At 40.8% G+C, this 20,453-nt stretch overlaps 1 protein-coding gene across 1 annotated transcript in view; it reads left to right on the forward strand.

Moving 5' to 3' along the window:
• Positions 1 to 20,453, forward strand: part of plxna2 (plexin A2) — a 167,905-nt gene that overhangs the window by 78,447 nt on the left and 69,005 nt on the right. The window contains exon 5 of the mRNA XM_056732916.1: positions 18,277 to 18,377. Coding sequence (XP_056588894.1) covers positions 18,277 to 18,377 — 101 coding nt within the window. The remainder of the gene's footprint in view (positions 1 to 18,276; positions 18,378 to 20,453) is intronic.

Raw genomic sequence — 20,453 nt, forward strand, 5'->3', positions numbered from 1 at the left:
CCATGAAGATATTTTGTAAACATCCTACCTTAAATATATAACAACTTTATTTTTAATGGCCTGCCACAGTGCCGCAGATGAACAAGTTCAAAGGCGATTTTCTCAATATTATGATTTTTTTGCACTCTCAGATTCGTGAGTTTTAAATGGTTGTATCTCTGCCAGTTGTCCTATTGTCCTATTCTACCAATTTATACGTCAAAAAAATGCTTATTTATTCAGCTTTCAGATTATGTCAAAATCTCAATTTCAAAAAATTGACCCATAAGACTTTGTTGTGCAGGGTCACATATATTGAAATATATGAATCTTATGAATTTATCTTTCATTTTCCTTTTGTTATTATTTATAAACAAATCACACTGAAAATGCAAATGTTTGAAAGAAAATATCACAATATCTGTGGAATTAACACAGTGTTGATAATCATGATTTAAAAATATCACGGTTTTGACAATACTGTTATATTGTGACTCCTCTAGTTGAAAGAATAGTTGTGTGCATCATGACATACAGTACTGTTCCCCAACAAATAGCTAAAGGTTTTGTTTCGGGTCAAAAGCAATTTCCGCCACACGGGACCAATGGTGCAGCCTGTCACGTCATGTGACCGTGAAATTCGTGCTTGTGTTTATATAGACAACGGGGCACGAACAATGCTAGTCTGTGACGCGTGATGGCAGGAGGTCGTATAGCAGGCTGACATCTGCGGGCCATTGCGCTAACAGCGATGAGCTGCCAGTGTGTGCATTGTGCTAATGTCAATCATTCTTCTCGATTAGCCCTCTTGCTAGTATACAGTCTTGCTAACACAATGCCGCGACTGATTGATACGATATTGTCTTTTATCTCTGATTTTTAGGGGGTCACTGCTTGCGCTATAGAGCGCTCAGGTAGGAAATCAATTTCAATGATAGGGTGCAGAGGAGAGCCGAGGTTTTTGTCTTGGCCCGAGTGTCATCTTGATAGCTTCACTTGCTATTGACAAAGGGACAGATCAGGATAAATCTCCCTGTCGATACATTCTGCGTCCAGCATTATTGATGAAGCTATTTAGCGCGTTCAGTCTGCCAGAGCCGGTTCCAATCTTAGATTCACGCCGGACACCTGGAGGCTATGTCTGAACGCAGCGTATATTGCAGTCTACGGGTCAACGCTTGACCCAGCGCAGTGTATCAAACTGCCAAGGTCAACCAAAAGGTCAATTGTATATGGACACAAGAGACATTTATTGCAGATACCGTTGCCATCCCCCTACAGATATGTCAGAAGATTTCTCTTATTTGTCTGCGAAATTGGAATGATCCCTAAAGTGGATTTTGAAAACCCTCAACATGTTTTCTCAGATGGAAAACAAAATTTCTTTTCATTTCTCAAGTCTTAATAGAGTTCTTTCCAAACTTTCTCTTTAGTTTACTGAGTTAAATGAAATTCCTTAAGAAATAAATAGACACAAATGAGGCAAACGTTTACATACAGTAACAATATAGAGCTTTCATATTAATACGAAGTTAATAAGATTGCTCGGGTCATTTTGGTCTTTTGTGTTTGAGTTCATATTGAGATTGTTGACTTCTGATTGCAAAATTTGACAGAATTTAAGACATTATAAAAAATCCTTGAGAAATCTTTTCTGAGGAGAAACTTACAAATTTGTTTTCAAAAACATACACAATTCAATAGAACTTTAAGGTTGTGTTTGTCAGTAAATTCATTAGTTAACATTAACTTAACAAGGAGCAATATCATTTTTTAGCATTCATTAATCTTTGCTGATGTTAGTTTCTTCCAATACTATCGTTCATGTCACTAATGTTTACAAATACGACCTTATTGTAAAGTATTGCCCAAAATTATTTAGCAACAGCCTCAACTTTCTCTTTATTAATTCTTTACAGAAATGAATTGTAATGTAATTTTCTGTGACAAAAACTGTTACTTTATGATATTTCACCTACATCCCAGCTTCCAGAAAGTGTCATTTTTTAAGGGATTTTTGACAGTGCAGACAATTGAAATATGAAGATCTCTTATCCTACAGATAATCCTAGATTCCTAAAATGCTTATGGGACTGGAACAAACCCTCTCAACCAGATTCTGAGCACTCTCAACCTGTCTGATTTATGAGATGGAGCGATCGCTCGTGTTCCTCTGCCGAAATCTGTCCTTCCGTTTACATTAATCCCGGCCTATGCATCGGTAATTGACTTAAGCGGGATAATCAGGTTTTGTGCACGGGAACCGTTGGCCGGTTCTAACCTCATTATTTGATAGCAAAATTCTTGTCAGCCCCCATCAACTGTTTAATTAAAATAAGCATTGCCTTTAAGGCGTTTTCTCCGTTTTCCCCTCCACCCCGGCGGCATCTGGGCTGTCAATAAATGATTTGCTCCACGGCACAGCGAAGCAGCGTTGGCTGGTGTTCAGCAGAGAATTCGTAATCTGGACTGAAAGATCTTTGTTCTTGTTAGGAAACAGCCTGCTCGCACCTCACGCTGACCTCTGACATGTCGGGACGGTCGTAGATTTCGTAGCAGTGTCGCATTGGGTGTTATAAGTTAAAACACTAGCGGCACAGTCTGTACCTGCTGAATGTTCACTGCTGTCTCACCGGCCCTCAGGGGGCCTTTCAGTGTTGTGTTGATTTAATAGTTTCAAATGAGGTTGTGGGCACCTGAGATGTGCTGCATTGCTTTTTTAGAGGCCGTATTAAGTGACTGGTCGGTGTGTGGGGTCGCAGTATAACACGTCTAGCGTGCAAAACTGTGGTTAAGAGTGACAGAGGTAGAGGGTATATTCAGCTTCGCAATCTTTCTGTTGTTTGTCATTCTTGAGTCGGGCCACCTATCGAGAGATGTCGATAGTGTAAAGTGGCTTGACAAGCATTAGCGTGATGAGTGGTTAAACATAGACCCTGCTGTTTTGTGGAAATATACGGTCGATGAAAAATGAGTCTTGCTAAAGTAGAACTGAAAAGCAGCATTTTTTTCAGAAGACATGAAAGCAAGATAGTGATATATCCCAAAATTAACTGCTTTGACTTCATATCGCAGAAGTATCTTTGTGTTTCATATATTTCCCTTAAGGAATTTGTAAAGAAGCATCTGGGATATTATGATGCTTAATTTGAAATTTAAACCAAATTTGAGTTGTTTTATCTCAGAAGTGTCTCACATCTAATTATCATGTTTCTATTTTTATTTTAGCAGAATATCTGGAATAAAGTTGATAAGACACGATAAATAGAAACAACCTTAAAACTTTCCTTAAAAAATGCAAATTCTTTATTGTTTGTGAGTTTATTTTTGGAATTTAAAAAAAATAATTGAATTAAACCATATAATTGAAACAATTGTAATTATCTGAAAAGCACAATTGATGTGAAAAGTAGTAAACTTTATCAACAATGTTTATTCGTCATCTAAATATAAACACACGTTGCAATTTCCTATCCGCCGTGTCATTGTCTCGGAATCGGATGCGAGGATGGCAAGATAATAGCATATGCAATTAAAATGTTTTAGCGTATCAACAGTCATCGTAGCTGTCACCGTGCGACTGCGTTTTGTTGTAGGCTTTGTGCTCGCCCCTCCACACCAAGGGGTCTCGCTGGCATCCGTCACGTCGCTAACAGCGCAGCTTTAGTCTTATAATTGCAGGCTTTAATTGCAATAATTATTTACAAGCCTAATTAAACAAAAAAGACGTCTCGCAGAGAATTGACTTTCAGTTCAAGTAATAAGCCTCAGTTGTGTCAAGAAACGCTGCTAGCGTGCTATCATCACCGCTAGCTGTCTAATTGACGGAGGCGGTTTGCTAAGACTGAGAGAGATGAAATATGTGGAAAAACTTCCTACTGCTCTTTTAATATCTGGGGACTATTGTCACAATGAATATATCTAGTGACTTGGAGGTTTAGATGGGTGTTGTGTGGTTTTATTGTTATTGACGGTTCACAAACATTATGGCTTTTTGATATTAGTATATTTGCATAAAACTACCCTCCTGAAAAGATTATCTTTTGTTTCAGATGCCATTCTACCAAAGTATACATTTTTGACAAATTTTATTTTTATTACCATAGTTTTACTACAAATGCAAGGGTTAAACTATGCTTACCGACCAAAGTAAATTTGTGTTCACTATAGTTTAACCTTGGTTATTTTTTGTAAGGCTACTTACAAAAAGGATTTTTTGCAAAGATTTATTTTGTCTTCTGAATACTTTGGAAGAGCCGGTAAACACCATGCTTTTTATTGATGAAAACCATAGCCATGATAGTCCAACACCAGCACAAACCAGCCTGAACCGACACGTATGCTGGTCCAAACTGGTCTTTGCTAACCAACTGATTGCCTTGAGTTGTTTCTCAATGTTTTGCTAATGCTAACGTTTCTTAGTTAAAATATACCATAGTTAGCTTCTTAGATTGACTTTCCCTGCTGCAAAGTCCATGTGCTATTGACGACACAATTTCCACACCTCTCTCAAAACAGGTTCTTTTTATTTCTCTTCTCATTTGGCTTAATTTGGTGCCCGGCAGCGTTTCAGAGATACTTCTCATTAATCGAGTCCAAGCTTTTTAAAGACTTGGCTCCAAGAATCCGTAATAACAAAACCCCTGTCCTCCTTTTATCGATTACATCTGCCCGAATTTGAGTGGTGTCTCAGTCTGTGCCAGGCCATAATGGAGATGAGAGCCTGGCTCCCACTGTGCCTGCGTGCTTCCAGACAGATCCGGTCAATGTATCCTTGCTTTTACCCTGCTGAATGTCGCAGCAGGCCTGGTGCTCCTCCTCTTGTTTTGTGTTGAGGGGCTGTAAATGAAGCCCTCCTGTAGATTTCCCCGTCCTCTTCCATCTAGCACCTCAGCGGGTTTAGCTGCCAGTCTAGGGCGATGCCCGCCCCACGGCACAACGGTTGCCAGATCTGCATACGCTCATTGTCTGTCCTGTTAATGGCTCAGATGCGACCGCAAACAACCTGCACGGCGTGATGTGATTGTTTTCCGGGGTTTCACAGCGGTGACGACGGGTTCTGCCTTTTCGAAATACCGCATGTGTCGCAGAAGCGTTCCGGGCCAACGGTGAAGAGCATCGACCTGGCGACTCCGTCTGTCCTCGTGAGAAGATCATATTGAGATATCTGACAACACAAAGCGATGGATGCGGTTTGAGCGTGTGGTTTGTGTCATTTACTCTCGAGTGCTACAGTCAGCTCTTATGAGCTAAGGCCACAACACCCTTCCTGTTTTTGACCTTTGATATATTAATAAACATGCATACGGGCGGGCTTAATAAAGCCCAGTTCCACACAGTCAGGTTTTCCATCTTCATTGCATGACCTGCTCTCCACGGCTCCACTGTCTTCAATTATGTACTTTCAGAGAGAGACGCCGCATGCATTATCGTCACAGTGATAATACTAATGCAGTGAGAGTATGTTGACTTCACGGTGATGGATGTCAGGCTCAAGCGGGTGGGATGCACATCAGAGACGGTGATGAATGTTGGTAGGCAAGCATCAGAAGGTGAGAAGGAAGATTTTTCGAGAGGTTTTTGAAGTGTTACTTCAGTTGCAGGTGTGCACACGGTACATGACTGAGTGTCTGGACCTGGGCTATTTAAATCTAGCTCCTGGAGTGTCACCAGCGCAAAGAGTTTAACTCCAAATCGAGTGCACCTGAACCAAAGCTAATGTGGGTCTTACAAGCAGATATTTGAAAAAAGTCGCTTTGAATTAAGGATTATACCAAATGGGTACTTGCTATGTACATTTTATTTGGAAAAATCCCCAAAATAGACACTTCAGACAATTTAAAATAGTTGTAGACCAATGTTTTTATTGTCAGATTTTTTACCTATCTGTACATTTTCCTTTTGACTTCTTTAATATCATAGATGTGGCCCAAAATATTTCATATAGAGATTGAGATACATATATTTTTTATTTTATTTTTGAAGACAACTAACCATTTGAAACGTACGTTAAGAAAATAATATTGAACACAAAAGAATATATTTTTTAAAATGTTTGTAACCAAAAACCGGGGTCCCCCTTGACTTCTAATGTATTGACACAAAACCAATGCAAGTCAATGGGAACCAACGGTTCTTTTGTGTTCTGCAGAAGAAAGTCATGCATGAAATGACAATAGGGCGTGTAAATAATGACAGAATTTTCATTTTAAAGGTGAACTGCTCCCTTAAGGAGTTTGATTGAATGTCCATCTAGTCAAACATAAATGGACGTACAAAATGAAATCCGCAGACAGCCAGGCCTCATTACCAGAATATTCTCGTGGCTTCCTCTTAGACGTAGGCGTAGAAGAGGACTTTCAGAGGGGCTGGATTAAATGAGGCGAATGGAACTGCGTGTATTTTCCTTCACGTTTTTTCCAACAAAGCGAGAGCCTATTATGTCCAGTGGCGGCGTTCCTTGGATAGAACTTATCCACCTCTTTCTTCTCTCTCCTCGAGGAGGAAAAGAAATTGGCCCACGTCTCAATCATACCACCATCCCCGCATCTCACAATCCACTGAGCGAATCGAAGGATGGCCCGTCAGTTGCGTCCGCACGCGGTAAATTAGTTTTTTCACAGGTCTGATGGCTGAATGCTCGAGGCTTTGTTTATGACTTGACTGGTACCAGACGGGGCCACCTGAGCCTTCGCCCAATTTTTCCCCCTTTTCCCCAAACCCGACCAGCCAATCACGCTGGGCGTACGCCTGCAGAGCAGCCAAGAGAGCAGTGGGGTGCAGCCAAGCCCGCCATCTGTATGTACACACGTGTGCAACACACAAACACACCCGCCACAGACTTCCACAAATGCGGAGGGGGGCAACAAACGGACAAAGAAACCCAACACACGCTGACACACACACACAAACAGACGCGGTTTATGCTGAAGTGGGGAATTTTGATGCTTTTCGTTCTCCAGAAACAAAAGAAGTGCCTGATCTTCATAGGCTCTAATTTCACATAATCAAACCTGGATTATTATGCATCCCCCGGGGTCCGGAAAGCCCACTGTCTGGCTGCTTCAATCAATAAGCCCCCTATCATCTTGCTGTGCTGATGTAGACCACCGCTTGCACGTGCAGAGCGCCCTGCCTGTTGCTGAGGTTTGACGGCTGAATTATTCTCCCTTCAGCCTCCGTCTATTGTCAGATTGAACCGAGCGATCAGTTTAGAGACCAGCGCTTTGGGATCTGGCTGCGATACCGGCCACTTATAATAAAACCTCTCCATCTTGGTCTGATGTAATTAAACATCTGCTATTTCCCCAAATGTGCTAACGCTATTATTTATGATGGCAAAACTATCACAGACAGAAAAGAGGCATATGGCTGGTAATTACATTTAAGGGTCTCATCAGTTAGCTTATCTGACAGTCGGATTTTGACCGGGATAGCTAGCTCAAACCCCCTAGCTTGAGACTTGGAATAAAAGTTCAAGACCTGTGCCCGCCTGGCACATTGCAAGGGAGGTGTCAAGGTCTAATTGACAGCCTGACGGACAGACAGGTTACAGGGCTTTACCGCTGCCTCCCCGAGGGGTCTCGAGCACGGCCGGGAGCCGCGCTCCTGAAAGAGGCAAACGCTGGGGTTTTCTCATTAGTGCAAACCGTGGTTGTCAGGTGAGGCAGTATGGATCACCATTTTGTCAACTCTGACAGAGATTTTGTACATATGCCTGTGTGAGGCACAAAATATGCTTAAATAATGCTGAAAACACACACGTGAGCACGGCTGCGCTCCCCCCTCGGCGAGAGGGTTTCAGTCATACATTATTGATGCACTCACTCTCTATCGACTGGCTGCAGTTTTCATGCCTGTATCTGAGGTCTGGGCTATCTCTATATTATTCAGCTCTTTCTTTGTCTCTCTGACCCTTTTACTACCTGTATGCGTTTACCGTAAACACTTGTTCCCTGTAAGCGTGTGAGCGTGTGGTCTGTCATTTTACAACAGCTAGTGGAATGTCACTTACAAATAGGCTTATAAATTGGGTTTGTGTCTACAATATCTGTAGAAAAGGTGCTTTCTGTTTTTTTTCACTACATTTACATTTATGCATTTGGCAGACGCTTTTATCCGAAGCTACTTAGATTGCTTTATACAATACATTTGTTTCTGCGTATGCATCCAGAATTCAATTAAAATTAAATTAGATATGACATATGGTGCTTTCAAAATACTGGATGAGCATCCCAATGGAGAGGCATTATGTTGCGATATGAGCGGTCTCTCTGTTTGGCTGAGCAATGGAGGACAGGATTTTTTTTTTTTAATCAAATCTTTATTGATGTTTTAGTATTGGAAGATAACTTAATTGGGTACTGTCGTTAGGTCCTTCAAAATATCTTATTTTGTGTTTGCAGAATCAAAAGTCATACAGGATTACAAGGACAAGAATGTGAGAATATGATGACAGAATTTTCATTTTTGGGTGAAAAAATGTCCAAGTACTATATTAATGGAATGTTATTGATGCCCATAGACAATACATTTGGTTAATTAACAAGAAAATGCATTTATTGTACGATGGAAGCCTTTTAGAGAGTTAGATGTGTGGCTAATTGTGTTTTCTGAACTGGTTAGTGTTAAAGGTTGGACTACTTTTCCCGGTGGAGAAATATTATAAATATGTTATCGGTGGTCTAATTTCTCCCATGTGACTTTAGCCACAACCTCTCTGTGTATATGCACGTGTTATGTCCACGCCTGAGATTTACCATGCCTGCGGTTCTCTAAATCTTTTTATAGCAGCATTGAATAGATGAGAAGCGGCGAGGTAAAATCTGCACGTTTAGGCCAAATCTGTTACACAAAAACAGTAGCTCTGATGGGAGTAAACGCTTCTCTGGGGAAGATCTGAGCTCTGCTCTAACATGAACTTAAGAGTCATCACATTTCATCTAAAACACAGTCTGACAGGATGCTTCACTCAGAAATAACCATTGATTTTCGGTTAGAAGCCGTCTAATGTTGTTTTGAAGTCTGTTTTGTTCTGGAAACGTCGCGATAATGTTTCCTGTGATCAGACGGTTAGTTCACTCGCTGTGTTTTATTGCCATGTAAGATTGTTGGCGGGCTGCGAGGAGTCTAATTTTGATTTATGTGTATTGTTCCGGCGGACAGTAAAAAGTCCATATGACATTTAAGCTCCGAGCGGAGAGGGATTTCAAAGGTCAGCCAGTAAGCGCAGATGCTGCGCTTGTGCTTTTAATATAGTTTCTAATCAGTCCAGTCGCGCTGTGTCCAACTGTGCATACGTTTTACGCATCAAATTTCGTTTTTTTAAGAACAAAGAAAACAGGTTTTTGCCTATGCAAAATATACTGTGATGCTATGGTGTTGCCAGGAAGTTGCATTGTGTTTTCACATACTATAAAGAACAGAACCCGGTTGAAAAAAACAGCGAATGCTGGTTTGATGCTGGTTTGACCATCTTAAACCAGCTAAGGACCAGCACATGACCAGCTTAAACCAGCACATGACCAACTTAAACCAGCTACAGAGCAGCACATGACCAGCTTCAGACCAGCACATGACCAGCTACAGAACAGCACATGACCAATTTAAACCAGCACATGACCAACTTAAACCAGCACATGACCAGCTTAAGCCAGCTAAGGACCAGCTAAAGACCAGCACATGACCATTTTAAAACAGCACATGACCAGCTTAAACCAGCACATGACCAGCTTAAACCAGCACATGACCAGCTTAAACCAGCTAATGACCACCACATGACCAGATAAGGACCATCTTAAACCAGCACATGACCAGCTTAAACCAGCACATGACCAGCTTAAACCAGCTAATGACCACCACATGACCAGATAAGGACCATCTTAAACCAGCACATGACCATCTTAAACCAGCTAATGACCACCACATGACCAGTGTAGTACCTGATACCGATCAGACACGCATAACAAATTAAATTTCTTAAATATTACAACAACACCCCTCACCCCACCAGCAAGCTAGTCGGTTGGGGGTCTACCCCCAATCTGTAACTTACACCAAGAGCAGGAGAAGATCTCTGGTGACCATAGCAACTCACACCAATCCATCAAGATAGAGTATTTTACGACCGAATGGAATGTAGGGAGCTGAACTCTCTTTACTCACTTTGGGGACAGACATACAATTCTAAATGCATTTATATGGAAATGTACATATATTCATTTATACCATTTCCATGTATTAATGTTCTTGTTGTTACGTCTGTTTTAAACATTAATCCAAAGTATCCATGGATGTGTGTTTAACTACTGGAATTATTAGATTTGTAGTAACTCATTTAACCAAGATGATATTTAGATCATGTTTGGTGTCTATGAGCTACATTTGTTATTTCCTTAATGTTGATGTTTGTTGTGTTTTGTTAACTCTTTTCATATTAGTTTTATCAAAATCTTCTTAGTGAACATCCAATCAGCTCTCACATGCAAAACACCATCTGAGAGACAAAGACAATTAACTTTCCCTCCAAAGTTGCCATCTCCTGATTGGATCAGTCACGTCTGTAGGATGTGACATCCTTACAGTTTAAAAGAGACCACGAGAAGAGTCTTTTTGTCTTTGGTTCTTGTGTCAAGGTTTTAGGAGTTGTTCTTCAGGTTTGCAGTTTGTGGGGGTTTGTTCTTTCTCTCCTTGCGTTCTGCATCTCCAAAGGATGAACTAGAAGAAGACTTCACCTTGGACCCATAAGTTTGTGCCAGGCTGCGGCCTCGTCTTTCCAGATACAGATCCTCTCCATAAAACTGGTTCTCTCTGATCACTTTCAGCCAAGATCACCTGGAGCCTTAAGAAATTGCATCAGGACACTTTCTTTCTTTTGATGGGCAAGACGTGCAAGTATCAAACTTAGTCTCATTAATGGATGCATAGGGCATTATTAATCCTTTTAACAAAGGTGCTTTACAAGAAGAAACTGATGTTTAGTTCAGGCTATTGATCTTCTGAATATCATATACTGCCATAAATCCATACTCTGTTCTTCTCTCTGCTTCAACTTCAACCTTCTTCCAATGCTAAACTGTATGTGTGTGTGTTAGATTAGTATGTGCCTAGTCTAGGTAATAAAGTCCTGTTTTATTTCACACGTGATGTTGTTTGTAGTTCATGCTCATAATCCAGAGTCCCTAAACATGCCGATTCTGGCTACCTGCTCGTAATGCTAAGTGATTTCCCCAAATCATGAATTTGATCCAGATAATTATAATTGATCATTATTAATTAAATTCATCCCAATTTGGGTTGATATTTGTTTCCCTTACAAAGGGTGGTGGAGAATATATTACTTATAATTGTGATCAAAGCTCATGATGATTCTTACATATTTGATGTAGAATAGTGTTTAAATAATATTGTTCCTCATTGAATTCACTACACCAGATAAGGACCATCTTAAACCAGCACATGACCAGCTTAAACCAGCACATGACCATCTTAAACCAGCTAATTACCACCACATGACCAGATAAGGACCATCTTAAACCAGCACATGACCAGCTTAAACCAGCTAATGACCACCACATGACCAGATAAGGACCATCTTAAACCAGCACATGACCACCTTAAATCAGCTAACAACCAGTTTATGACTCTTAAACCAGCACACAAGCATCTTAAACCAGCAAACCAGCATCAAAACATACCAAACCAGCATATGCCATACAGGGTAATAGGCAATTTTTGGACGCTGAGAGATTTGAAGTTATGTTGAAGTGGTTTGTTCCCCAATCATACATTTGAGCAATAATGATAAATTTTAACAAAAATGTCTTATCAAAAAATAACTCCTTGTACTTAAAGGAACTGGTTTATCTTCTTTCCCACACTGATGAAGTCTCTCTCTCCCTCACTCCCTCTCATATCCCATCATTCAGTTTCAGAACATTGGACCCTCGCTGAGAGCCTCCTCACGCAATCAGGAATCCTTTGATTGAGTTTTCAACCCCCACACACACTCACACACTCATTCATTTCTAACACACGCTGGAGAAATGTGAGCGAACAGAGCTGGCGAAGTAGTGCAAACACTAATTGTGTGTCTTGGCTTGTGTGTGAGTGGGTGTGTGTGTTTGTGCATGTGTTTTTTCACTCATAAATATATTGTAGTGTCTGAATATAAAGACTTTTGAGAAGATGTGTGTGTCAAGAGTTGGGTCTGTCTGAGTGTGTTTACCTGTGTGACCGGTGAGGTGTATAGCTATACTCATCTCTCTGGTAGACACGTGCGAGACTTTGGGAGCTGCTTGAGACACAGAGACACTGAACTGACCACATAGGAGACAGTTAATTGTTGCCCTCGGCTAAAACAAGCATGGATTTATCACCAGGGACTCTGCTCAGGAATAAGGTGTGTGTGTGTGTGTGTGTCAGGTTTTGGCTACATTGAGGAAACCAGTCAACATAAAGGATGTTTATTTTAGGAAGACTAAAAATGCTTTCTAAAAAAATGCATATACCTATATCATTAGAACAAAAAACAATGGATGTCTATGGAAAGGCTCTATTCTGTATGTGTTTGTGTACGTTGGATAAGGAATTACACAGATGTGTGCATATAAACTCAAACATATTTTGTCTTATACGGATGTGTGTGTGTGTGTGTGTGCACGTGTGTGTTGCACAGGATGTGATCGATGGCTCTCATTGCTGTGGGTGAGGAGCTCAGTAGCTTACATTAAAAATGAATGTATGAGTGTGTGTGTTGGTGACACCGAGTCCCAAAGGTACCCGCTGTTTACGGCTCACTCCAGGAGAGGGATAAGGGGTCAATGCCTGGACGGGTAGCTATGGTAACCACGATGTGAAATATGTGAATGGTTTGAGTGTGCGTGCTCATACCTTTGAATCAATATAAATTTCCATGGAACTAGAAACTTCCAAGTAATTTGTCATGTGACAAGTGTTAAAGTTCAATTTTAATTTAGTTTTTTGGAGGAACTATTGACAGAAATGCAATATAATATACATAACTATGTCTTCGTAGTTCGGCAAAGAAGCACAGACGTGACGACATCTTATACCCGTATAGTGCTTCAAAAGGAAGGGACGAGCGGTGGAGTGTGCCGTTGGTTGCAGTTCCTAACCTCACCACTAGATGCCGCTAAATTTTGTACACCGGACCATTTACAATTTAAAATGTAAGATTATGGATTTGATTGAAACACACATACTAAAAAATTACATTGAATGCACCGTAGGTCACTTCATGTTTATGGTCAATCGTGGATACACCAGACCAGGATTGCTTACTGTACGTTCCTCAGATGCTCTTTAGTTTAGTCTCCACCTAACATATTTGATATCTCTCTCCATTCTCTTTCTCTCTCCATAATGTTCTCTTCATGACAGCTCCAGACGTTTCTTTTCTTAATAATTTACCTCAGACTCTACATCTCTCTCCCATTCCCCAGCTCTCTCGCCCGTTCTTTCGCTCTTGTATTCTTTCTAATGGTTCTCCATTCATCAGACAGGTGCCCCGTGGCAGTGCGAACTATGAAACACAGAGCTAATGCGAACATTCATTCTCCACGTCTAGAAACACCTTCCAGCTCTCCCCGCACGCCGTATTCTCCATATATCCTCCATATCAATCTCTTAACCCCACGCACAGGTCTGGAAACAGCCTTTCTGATGTAATTACAACATTACAGGTCAGGAACCACAGCAGTGGAGGTTATTTGCACAGAAGGCTACTATCTCAAGGAATCTTGTTTGCGTCTGGAATTCAGCGCCAACTTCGTCTTCTCTTTCTGTAAATGTCCCGTCTCCAGGCGCTTCTTGGCCAGCTTCAGAGCGAGAATATGGAATTCAAGCCAGATAGAGATTAGCAGATAGCATCCTGGAAGCATTTTAAGCCGTGGAAGAATTACAGAGCTCAAGAGGAAATTAGGAGTTGGCAAGGCCCCTGTCCTACCATGAGTTTGGGACGAACCCAGAATTCCAGTAGTTACTAATCTAACTACAGTTGTCATTTAAGCCAAATGGCTGTTATTAATACATTTAGTTCACGAGTGCAAGTGGAGATTATTATCGGTCATATGGGCATTTTTTCAATCAGATGTGATCATTTTTCAGTGATCATTTTTACCACATGATCCATCTCATCATGTGGTAATGATGAGATGGATAAGATGGTGGTGGATAAGAAAATAATAAATGTGGTTTGTTTTGGTCTATGTGACCATGCTCAATTTATTATTTATTTGATTAATAATACATTACAGTTAATTTCGTCCACACTTGTTGCTGCGCGATCCCGTGTAGACACGATGTAACAATTGTTTACTGAGATTATTACTCTCTCAAGAATGTTTACTGCAATGCATAACTTTTTCCTCTCTTTTCTGTATGATCTCTGTCTGTTTTCGACGTGGGTTGACGTTAAAAACAAAGTCAAAATTATACTTGACAGCTCCAATTGTAAATCGTTATTTTAAGACTACGTTTCGAATCAGAATTAGGAAATGAAACTCTTTTATTCCTGGTCAATAACTATATTTTCTCACCCAAAACATTACACAATGAAGCTTTAAAATATAATTTATTAAACATCGGTGCTATTTACTTTTGCGCCATCTTGCATTTATACCTGTTGACACTTTAACCAAAGTAAAATCCCTGCAATGCATTACCTCTTGCCTTATGGTCCATTGTGATCTATAACAAAGAATTGGTGCAAATTAATATCACGTTTCTGTGTTTCTTTATCAAACTTTATATTTATAAGGAAGCATTTAAACACACTTTGACCAGTTGACTCACACATACACACACACAATCACAGGCTGCTCTCGGTGGGAGAACAGACCTCATTGTGCTTCCCGCTGTCATGAGTGACTGAAGCATGTGCTGGTCAACAGCTGCTCGCAGGCCCCATAACACCTTTATCCATCTCATTTTTTCTCTCTTTAACTCTCTCTATTAATCTCTCTGTCTCCAAATCTTCCTGCGACATCGTCCTGCCGCATGTGCAGACGGGGACGCACATCTGTGGTAGCCGTGTCGCCCCGCAGGGCAGCTGTCTTCTGTTCCTTTCCGTTAACGCTGGACACCGCCTCAGATCTGCTTCAGCTGTTTAAAGTAAAGCAATAGGCCCAGTGGCTCTCCATCAGACAATATGGGATGCATAGGGTGGGCAACCATCACTATTTCTATGGTCATTTCAGTGGTAAGAGATTTATATATGTTTACTAGTGAGATGACATGAGATCACACAAAATCAGATTATGACCTGCAGATAATAAAAGTGTCAAATATCTCATAGACTTCTATTGATGGTGGACCTTAGATGGACAAGAATATATGAAGAGTTTGGTTCCAAAATTAAATAACACAGTTTTTATGTTAAAATTTTTTTTTTATTATCCATTCCAATTAATATCAATCAAACTGCAGTTGGATTGTTTTTAAGCCATAATAACAAAAAATAAAGCTAGTTTACGCTATTAAACTAGATAACATAATAAAAAACATGATGTTTGAAACATACATTATCGTCTATAACGGTATCAGCCGATAAATGGTCATTTTTAATGTTATCGGTATAGGCCGATAATAAAATTTAGGCCGATATTATATATCACTGTATAGAATGGATATTTTCTCTCGATTTACAAGTAGTTTGATACATTTGAAATATTGTAAGTACTCAGCATGAACAAAATATATAATTCTAGCCTAGTGGTTTTTGGATATTTTACTGAATAGTTTTTACAAACTACACCTTTATTATTTAGATACTGTATACAATATATCGGTTATCGGTTTACAATATTCAAGAATAATCGGTTATCGGCCAAAATTTGCATATCAGCGCATCCCTAGTAAAACATATACACAACACTATAGTAACCACCTAGCAACATGTTAAAAACCAGACTGAACATGTTGCTATAGCAACTGCATAGCAACACACTGGCAACTACCCAGAACACTCAACCATCATCGTTTTGCATAAAAATCTAGTCTTTCATAATCATGTCGAAGCAACATTGTTGGTTCGACTTTAAATCCGTGTTGTGTAACATTGAGACTTATTGCCAGCGTTGCTTTGTGAGCAGAGCCCCTGGTGAGCTTGTTTGTCATCAGGCTGGGCGGCAGAGATGATGTGCTGGACTCATTACTTTTGACCACCTGTTTGTCCTGGGGCAATGAGTGAGAGAGGAGGGGGTGAAAATGGAAAAAGGGAATAGGGACGGACTGTTGTGCGACACCTCTCTAATTTGCCGCGAAGTCACACCGTGTATGTATAAACAACAAAAAACACGACTGCGCGGTCGTGAATAATCCACCAATAGCAGCCGTGTGTCTGTGAAAGCAACAGGGCCGGCTGGTTGCAGGACGTTGAATGCGTCTTTGTTCGCGGGCCGTGTGTCGCGGGGACAGGTGGATCATCAGACCCCGCCGCTCACACGCTAATGACATTTAACATGGCCATACAGCGCGCACACACACACGCAGCGGGAGCCCGGCGTGTCGCTCCGCCCCGCTCACTAACCACACACTGTGTGCTCACTCATCCATCTTAAAACTGTCTCTCACTTCATCTTAACCTTTGACCTCGGCAACAATGTCGTAAGAAAGACACACAAAGGCTTGGTGCGTCAAAAAGCTCAGTGAAAGGACGGCACGCTTGAATTCAGATGAAACTGTAACTGGCGTGATGCTGTGGGTTAAAATCTTCTTACATTCAAGTTGTCTTTATTTTATGTCACGTGTTGCTAAGCAGAAATGATCCCCAAACCTTGATGTCTGCAAACACACGCAAGGCATCTGTTTGTGTGCTAATAGGATGCAGGTGCACCCTAAAAACCCCTCCAGCTACAAGAACACAGATCACAAGCTCCAGCCCTGGCGATGAAAGCGGACGTCTGAAAATAAATGAATAGATAAAAGTGATATTACAAACACAGGCACAAATCATGGAGCTGTGGCCCGGTCATCTCAGTGGTGCTATCCCAGCATGCCAAGTGGGCAGCAGAAGGATCTGCGAGCGGAGTGGAGAGGGGCATTGTGGGTCAGTGGCCAAAGCGAGGCTCTAGTCTGTCGTGTTGGCCACGTGCGAGTCTGGTTAACACTGTCCTCAGAGGTATTGCTGGAGTGTTTGTTTTGTTTTGTTTTTTTAAGGTGTTTTTATGCGAGAACATTTATTTAGCTTACTTCTGATGACATGCTACTTGTTTGGCTATAAGGTGGGTAAGGGTTTTAATGCATTGCACGCGGAGACACTTTGGGGAGTAAAGAAGCTTGACATGATCTTAAAGGTCATCAGAGTTTTGCCTTTGGTGTGCATGTGTGTCACTTTTGATGTGTGTATATCGGTTACAGGGCGTTTCTGGTCTGCGTTGACTGATAATCAGATCACACCTTGAAGTTCCTTTGTTTCTTTCTCGATGTTAAAGTGTTGTGCGTTTGTGTGTGGTTGGTACCTACTGTAGCCAGACAGGTGCGGTGGGCTATACAAAAGACCGCTGTTTTGGTGTCTGTAACACAGCTGCTTCTGTCCTGTTTACACACGCACACACACACACACACACACACACACACACACACTACATGTTTTACAGTCATTCTCCACTTGTGTTTATCTATGATTTATCTCTTTGAAAGTAAACAGGGTTCATTTACTTGCAGATGTTATTGTGCACACATAAATTATCATCTGTATGGAAAATTGACATTTTATAAAATCATTTGTCAGAAAAAAATAAGATTAAAAATTAAGAGTTTCTATGTTTTCCCTTGAACAAACCTTCGAGGGAAAAAGTTCTGTGGCACGATTGACTTTTGTTATAATTTTTCCTACTTTGGTAGTGAATGGTGTCCAAGAACTGTTTGGTTACAAGCATTCTTCCAAATATCTTTCTCTGTGTTCATTAAAACAAAGTAATGTATAAAGATTTGGAACAACTTGGGGGCGAGTAAATGATGACGGAACTTATCATTTTGCGTGAACTGTCCCTTTAATAACTCACACTTTACATTCGTCTCCAGTTTCAGAAGACATGTCATCAATGTCTCTAACTATCAGATTTTCCTTAAGAAGACCTTTCACTACGCACCCAAACATTTCTCATCAAAACCTTCCAAATATCCAAACAAATATATATATATTCATTAGCATATCCAAATGTTTTATATATGAATACATTTATCTTACTTACTAAATGCATATTATTTGTTACCAAATGCTGTGAATGACTGCTTTTCTTATTTTTAAAAAACCTTTCTACATGTGTGTTTCAGGTGACACGGGTGCCGATCGAGTCCTGCGAGCAGTACGGCACTTGTGGAGAGTGTTTGAGCTCTGGAGATCCTCACTGTGGTTGGTGTGTGCTGCATAACATGTAAGTCCTGTTTTTACCGTCACGCTACCGAAATTACAGTATGCCCTATACAGCACGCAGTAAATGACAAACACGTGTTTTCATTCGAAGGCTACATTCTCGGGTTTGCTTAGAATAATGGCCACAAAAATCAATGAATGGTTTTAGGAGAGCCTGAGGGTTTTGATCCAGCCCTTATTCAAAGCTTTCCAATGGCATAGAGGAGGTTTGCCCTCTGGTGGAGGACGAATGTAACTGCTCCTGCATCTGTTCAACTCCCAAAGCTGGATTCTCAAGTGTTATTGTGGAAGCGCTTTTAAATGTTTAGTTAAAACGAGTGGAGCAGACGGAATGAGCTCCTGTACATCTTCTCTTTATGTGTTATGGGGTTGTGATTGGCTGTGCCCGTGTCAGGATTCTGTAGGGATGGCAGACATGCCGTCAATACTCAAATGGTGGCCGTACCTCCCAGGAAATGTGCACTTAAAGTAATTTACATGACTCCCGACAGGACTGGCACCAGTAATTGTCGAAGCGAGCGGTATAAGGCATCTCCGTTTCAGCATGAGGCTGGTGGCTCGCGTCGCAGCGTGTTGTTAGCGCGGCAGGATTCGTTTTCCCCAGCAGTCCTCTTGGGCTTTGTGCCATATTAAAGCTCATGCTATACAGCTGGTATTTGTTTCTGAAACACGGTATCTTGTGCAGAGAAGGCGTATGTATTCAATACAAATAGATTATGGTGTACCATACAGCACGTGTATTGTGTGTATCAGCAGGATGGATTCATACACAGTACAGTAAATTCCCCCTCAGTGTTTGCTTAATAAAATTAACACCTCCTCTCTCTTTTTCTCGCTCTCATTCCAGATCCACACACATGTTTGTTCATTTATCGCTTCTTACGGCCCCCACGGAGTCCGCTCTTCACATATAATAGAGCATTTGGAGCCATTGCTCACACTTCGCACCATGTCAAGAAGGCTTTTTAATGGTTCTTTTTTTAGCATCTAGACAACATTCGAGGAGTTCTTGAGTTGGGTTCGAATTAGGGCCGTCAAATGATTAATCGCGATTAATCGCGTCCAGAATAAAAGTTTGTGTTTACATCATATATGTCTGTTTACTCTGCATATCAGCTTGGTGTTTATAAACACTTACACATACATGCATATATTTAAGAAACATATTGCATACAAAAATTCATATTTTTATGTATTTAAATTATTGGTGAATATCAATAATTCACCCAAACATTTGAATAAATATATATACATTTATGTGTATGTTTTGTATTTATTAATACATAATGAATATGCTCAATCCATGGACACATATTATGTTAACTCAAACTTTTATTCCGGATGCGATTAATCACGATTAATCGTTTGACGGTCCTTGTTTGGATATTAAAGAAGACCATTCTCTGTCAAAAAAAATCTTTCAACACTTTTGGGATGAAATGGGGGCCAGTGTTGTTTGGGTACAAATGTCTTCCATTGTGTTCTTCGCAAAAATGAAAGTCTTCGGATCCTCCGTTCTGAAACAGATATCTGAGGGGCGAGAGGATATACGGAGAGTTTAAACTTTGCTGTCAGATTTTTGGAACGGCTAATCTCCTTTTAAGAACACTAATCCTACCGATGATCCGGTTGGCTGAACTTCTCTGAGGTCATTGGGCGTTTTAATATCAATGATCCTGCAGTTAAGCAGAGATCAATTCGACAGATGTAGAATCGGTTTTAGGATTTACTTCATAATGGGGAGAAGGAAGGGGTGGGAGAACATAGCGCCGATCAGTATTTAAGAGCAGAACGTAAGCGTGTTTGAGATTATGCAACACACGAGAGTTTGAGAGCGTGTGTGAGAGCTCTCGGCTTGTGTCTTGTTTGCATGGCTGCGGCGGCGCTCCAGGAGCGAGGCGATCTTCACAGCGGGATCAGCTTTTGATCCGCGCTGCCGGGAAATATTCATTCTCTCTGTCTGATGTACCGGCATGGCCATGTCTGAGCTCAAAACATAGGCCGTGTTTGGCATGGCACGTGATAGTGTCATGTTTGTGAATTTTCGGTGTGCTTTGAATACCCGAATGAACTACTT

The sequence above is a fragment of the Triplophysa dalaica genome, chromosome 20, assembly GCF_015846415.1.
Source record: "Triplophysa dalaica isolate WHDGS20190420 chromosome 20, ASM1584641v1, whole genome shotgun sequence".
NCBI lineage: Eukaryota > Metazoa > Chordata > Actinopteri > Cypriniformes > Nemacheilidae > Triplophysa > Triplophysa dalaica.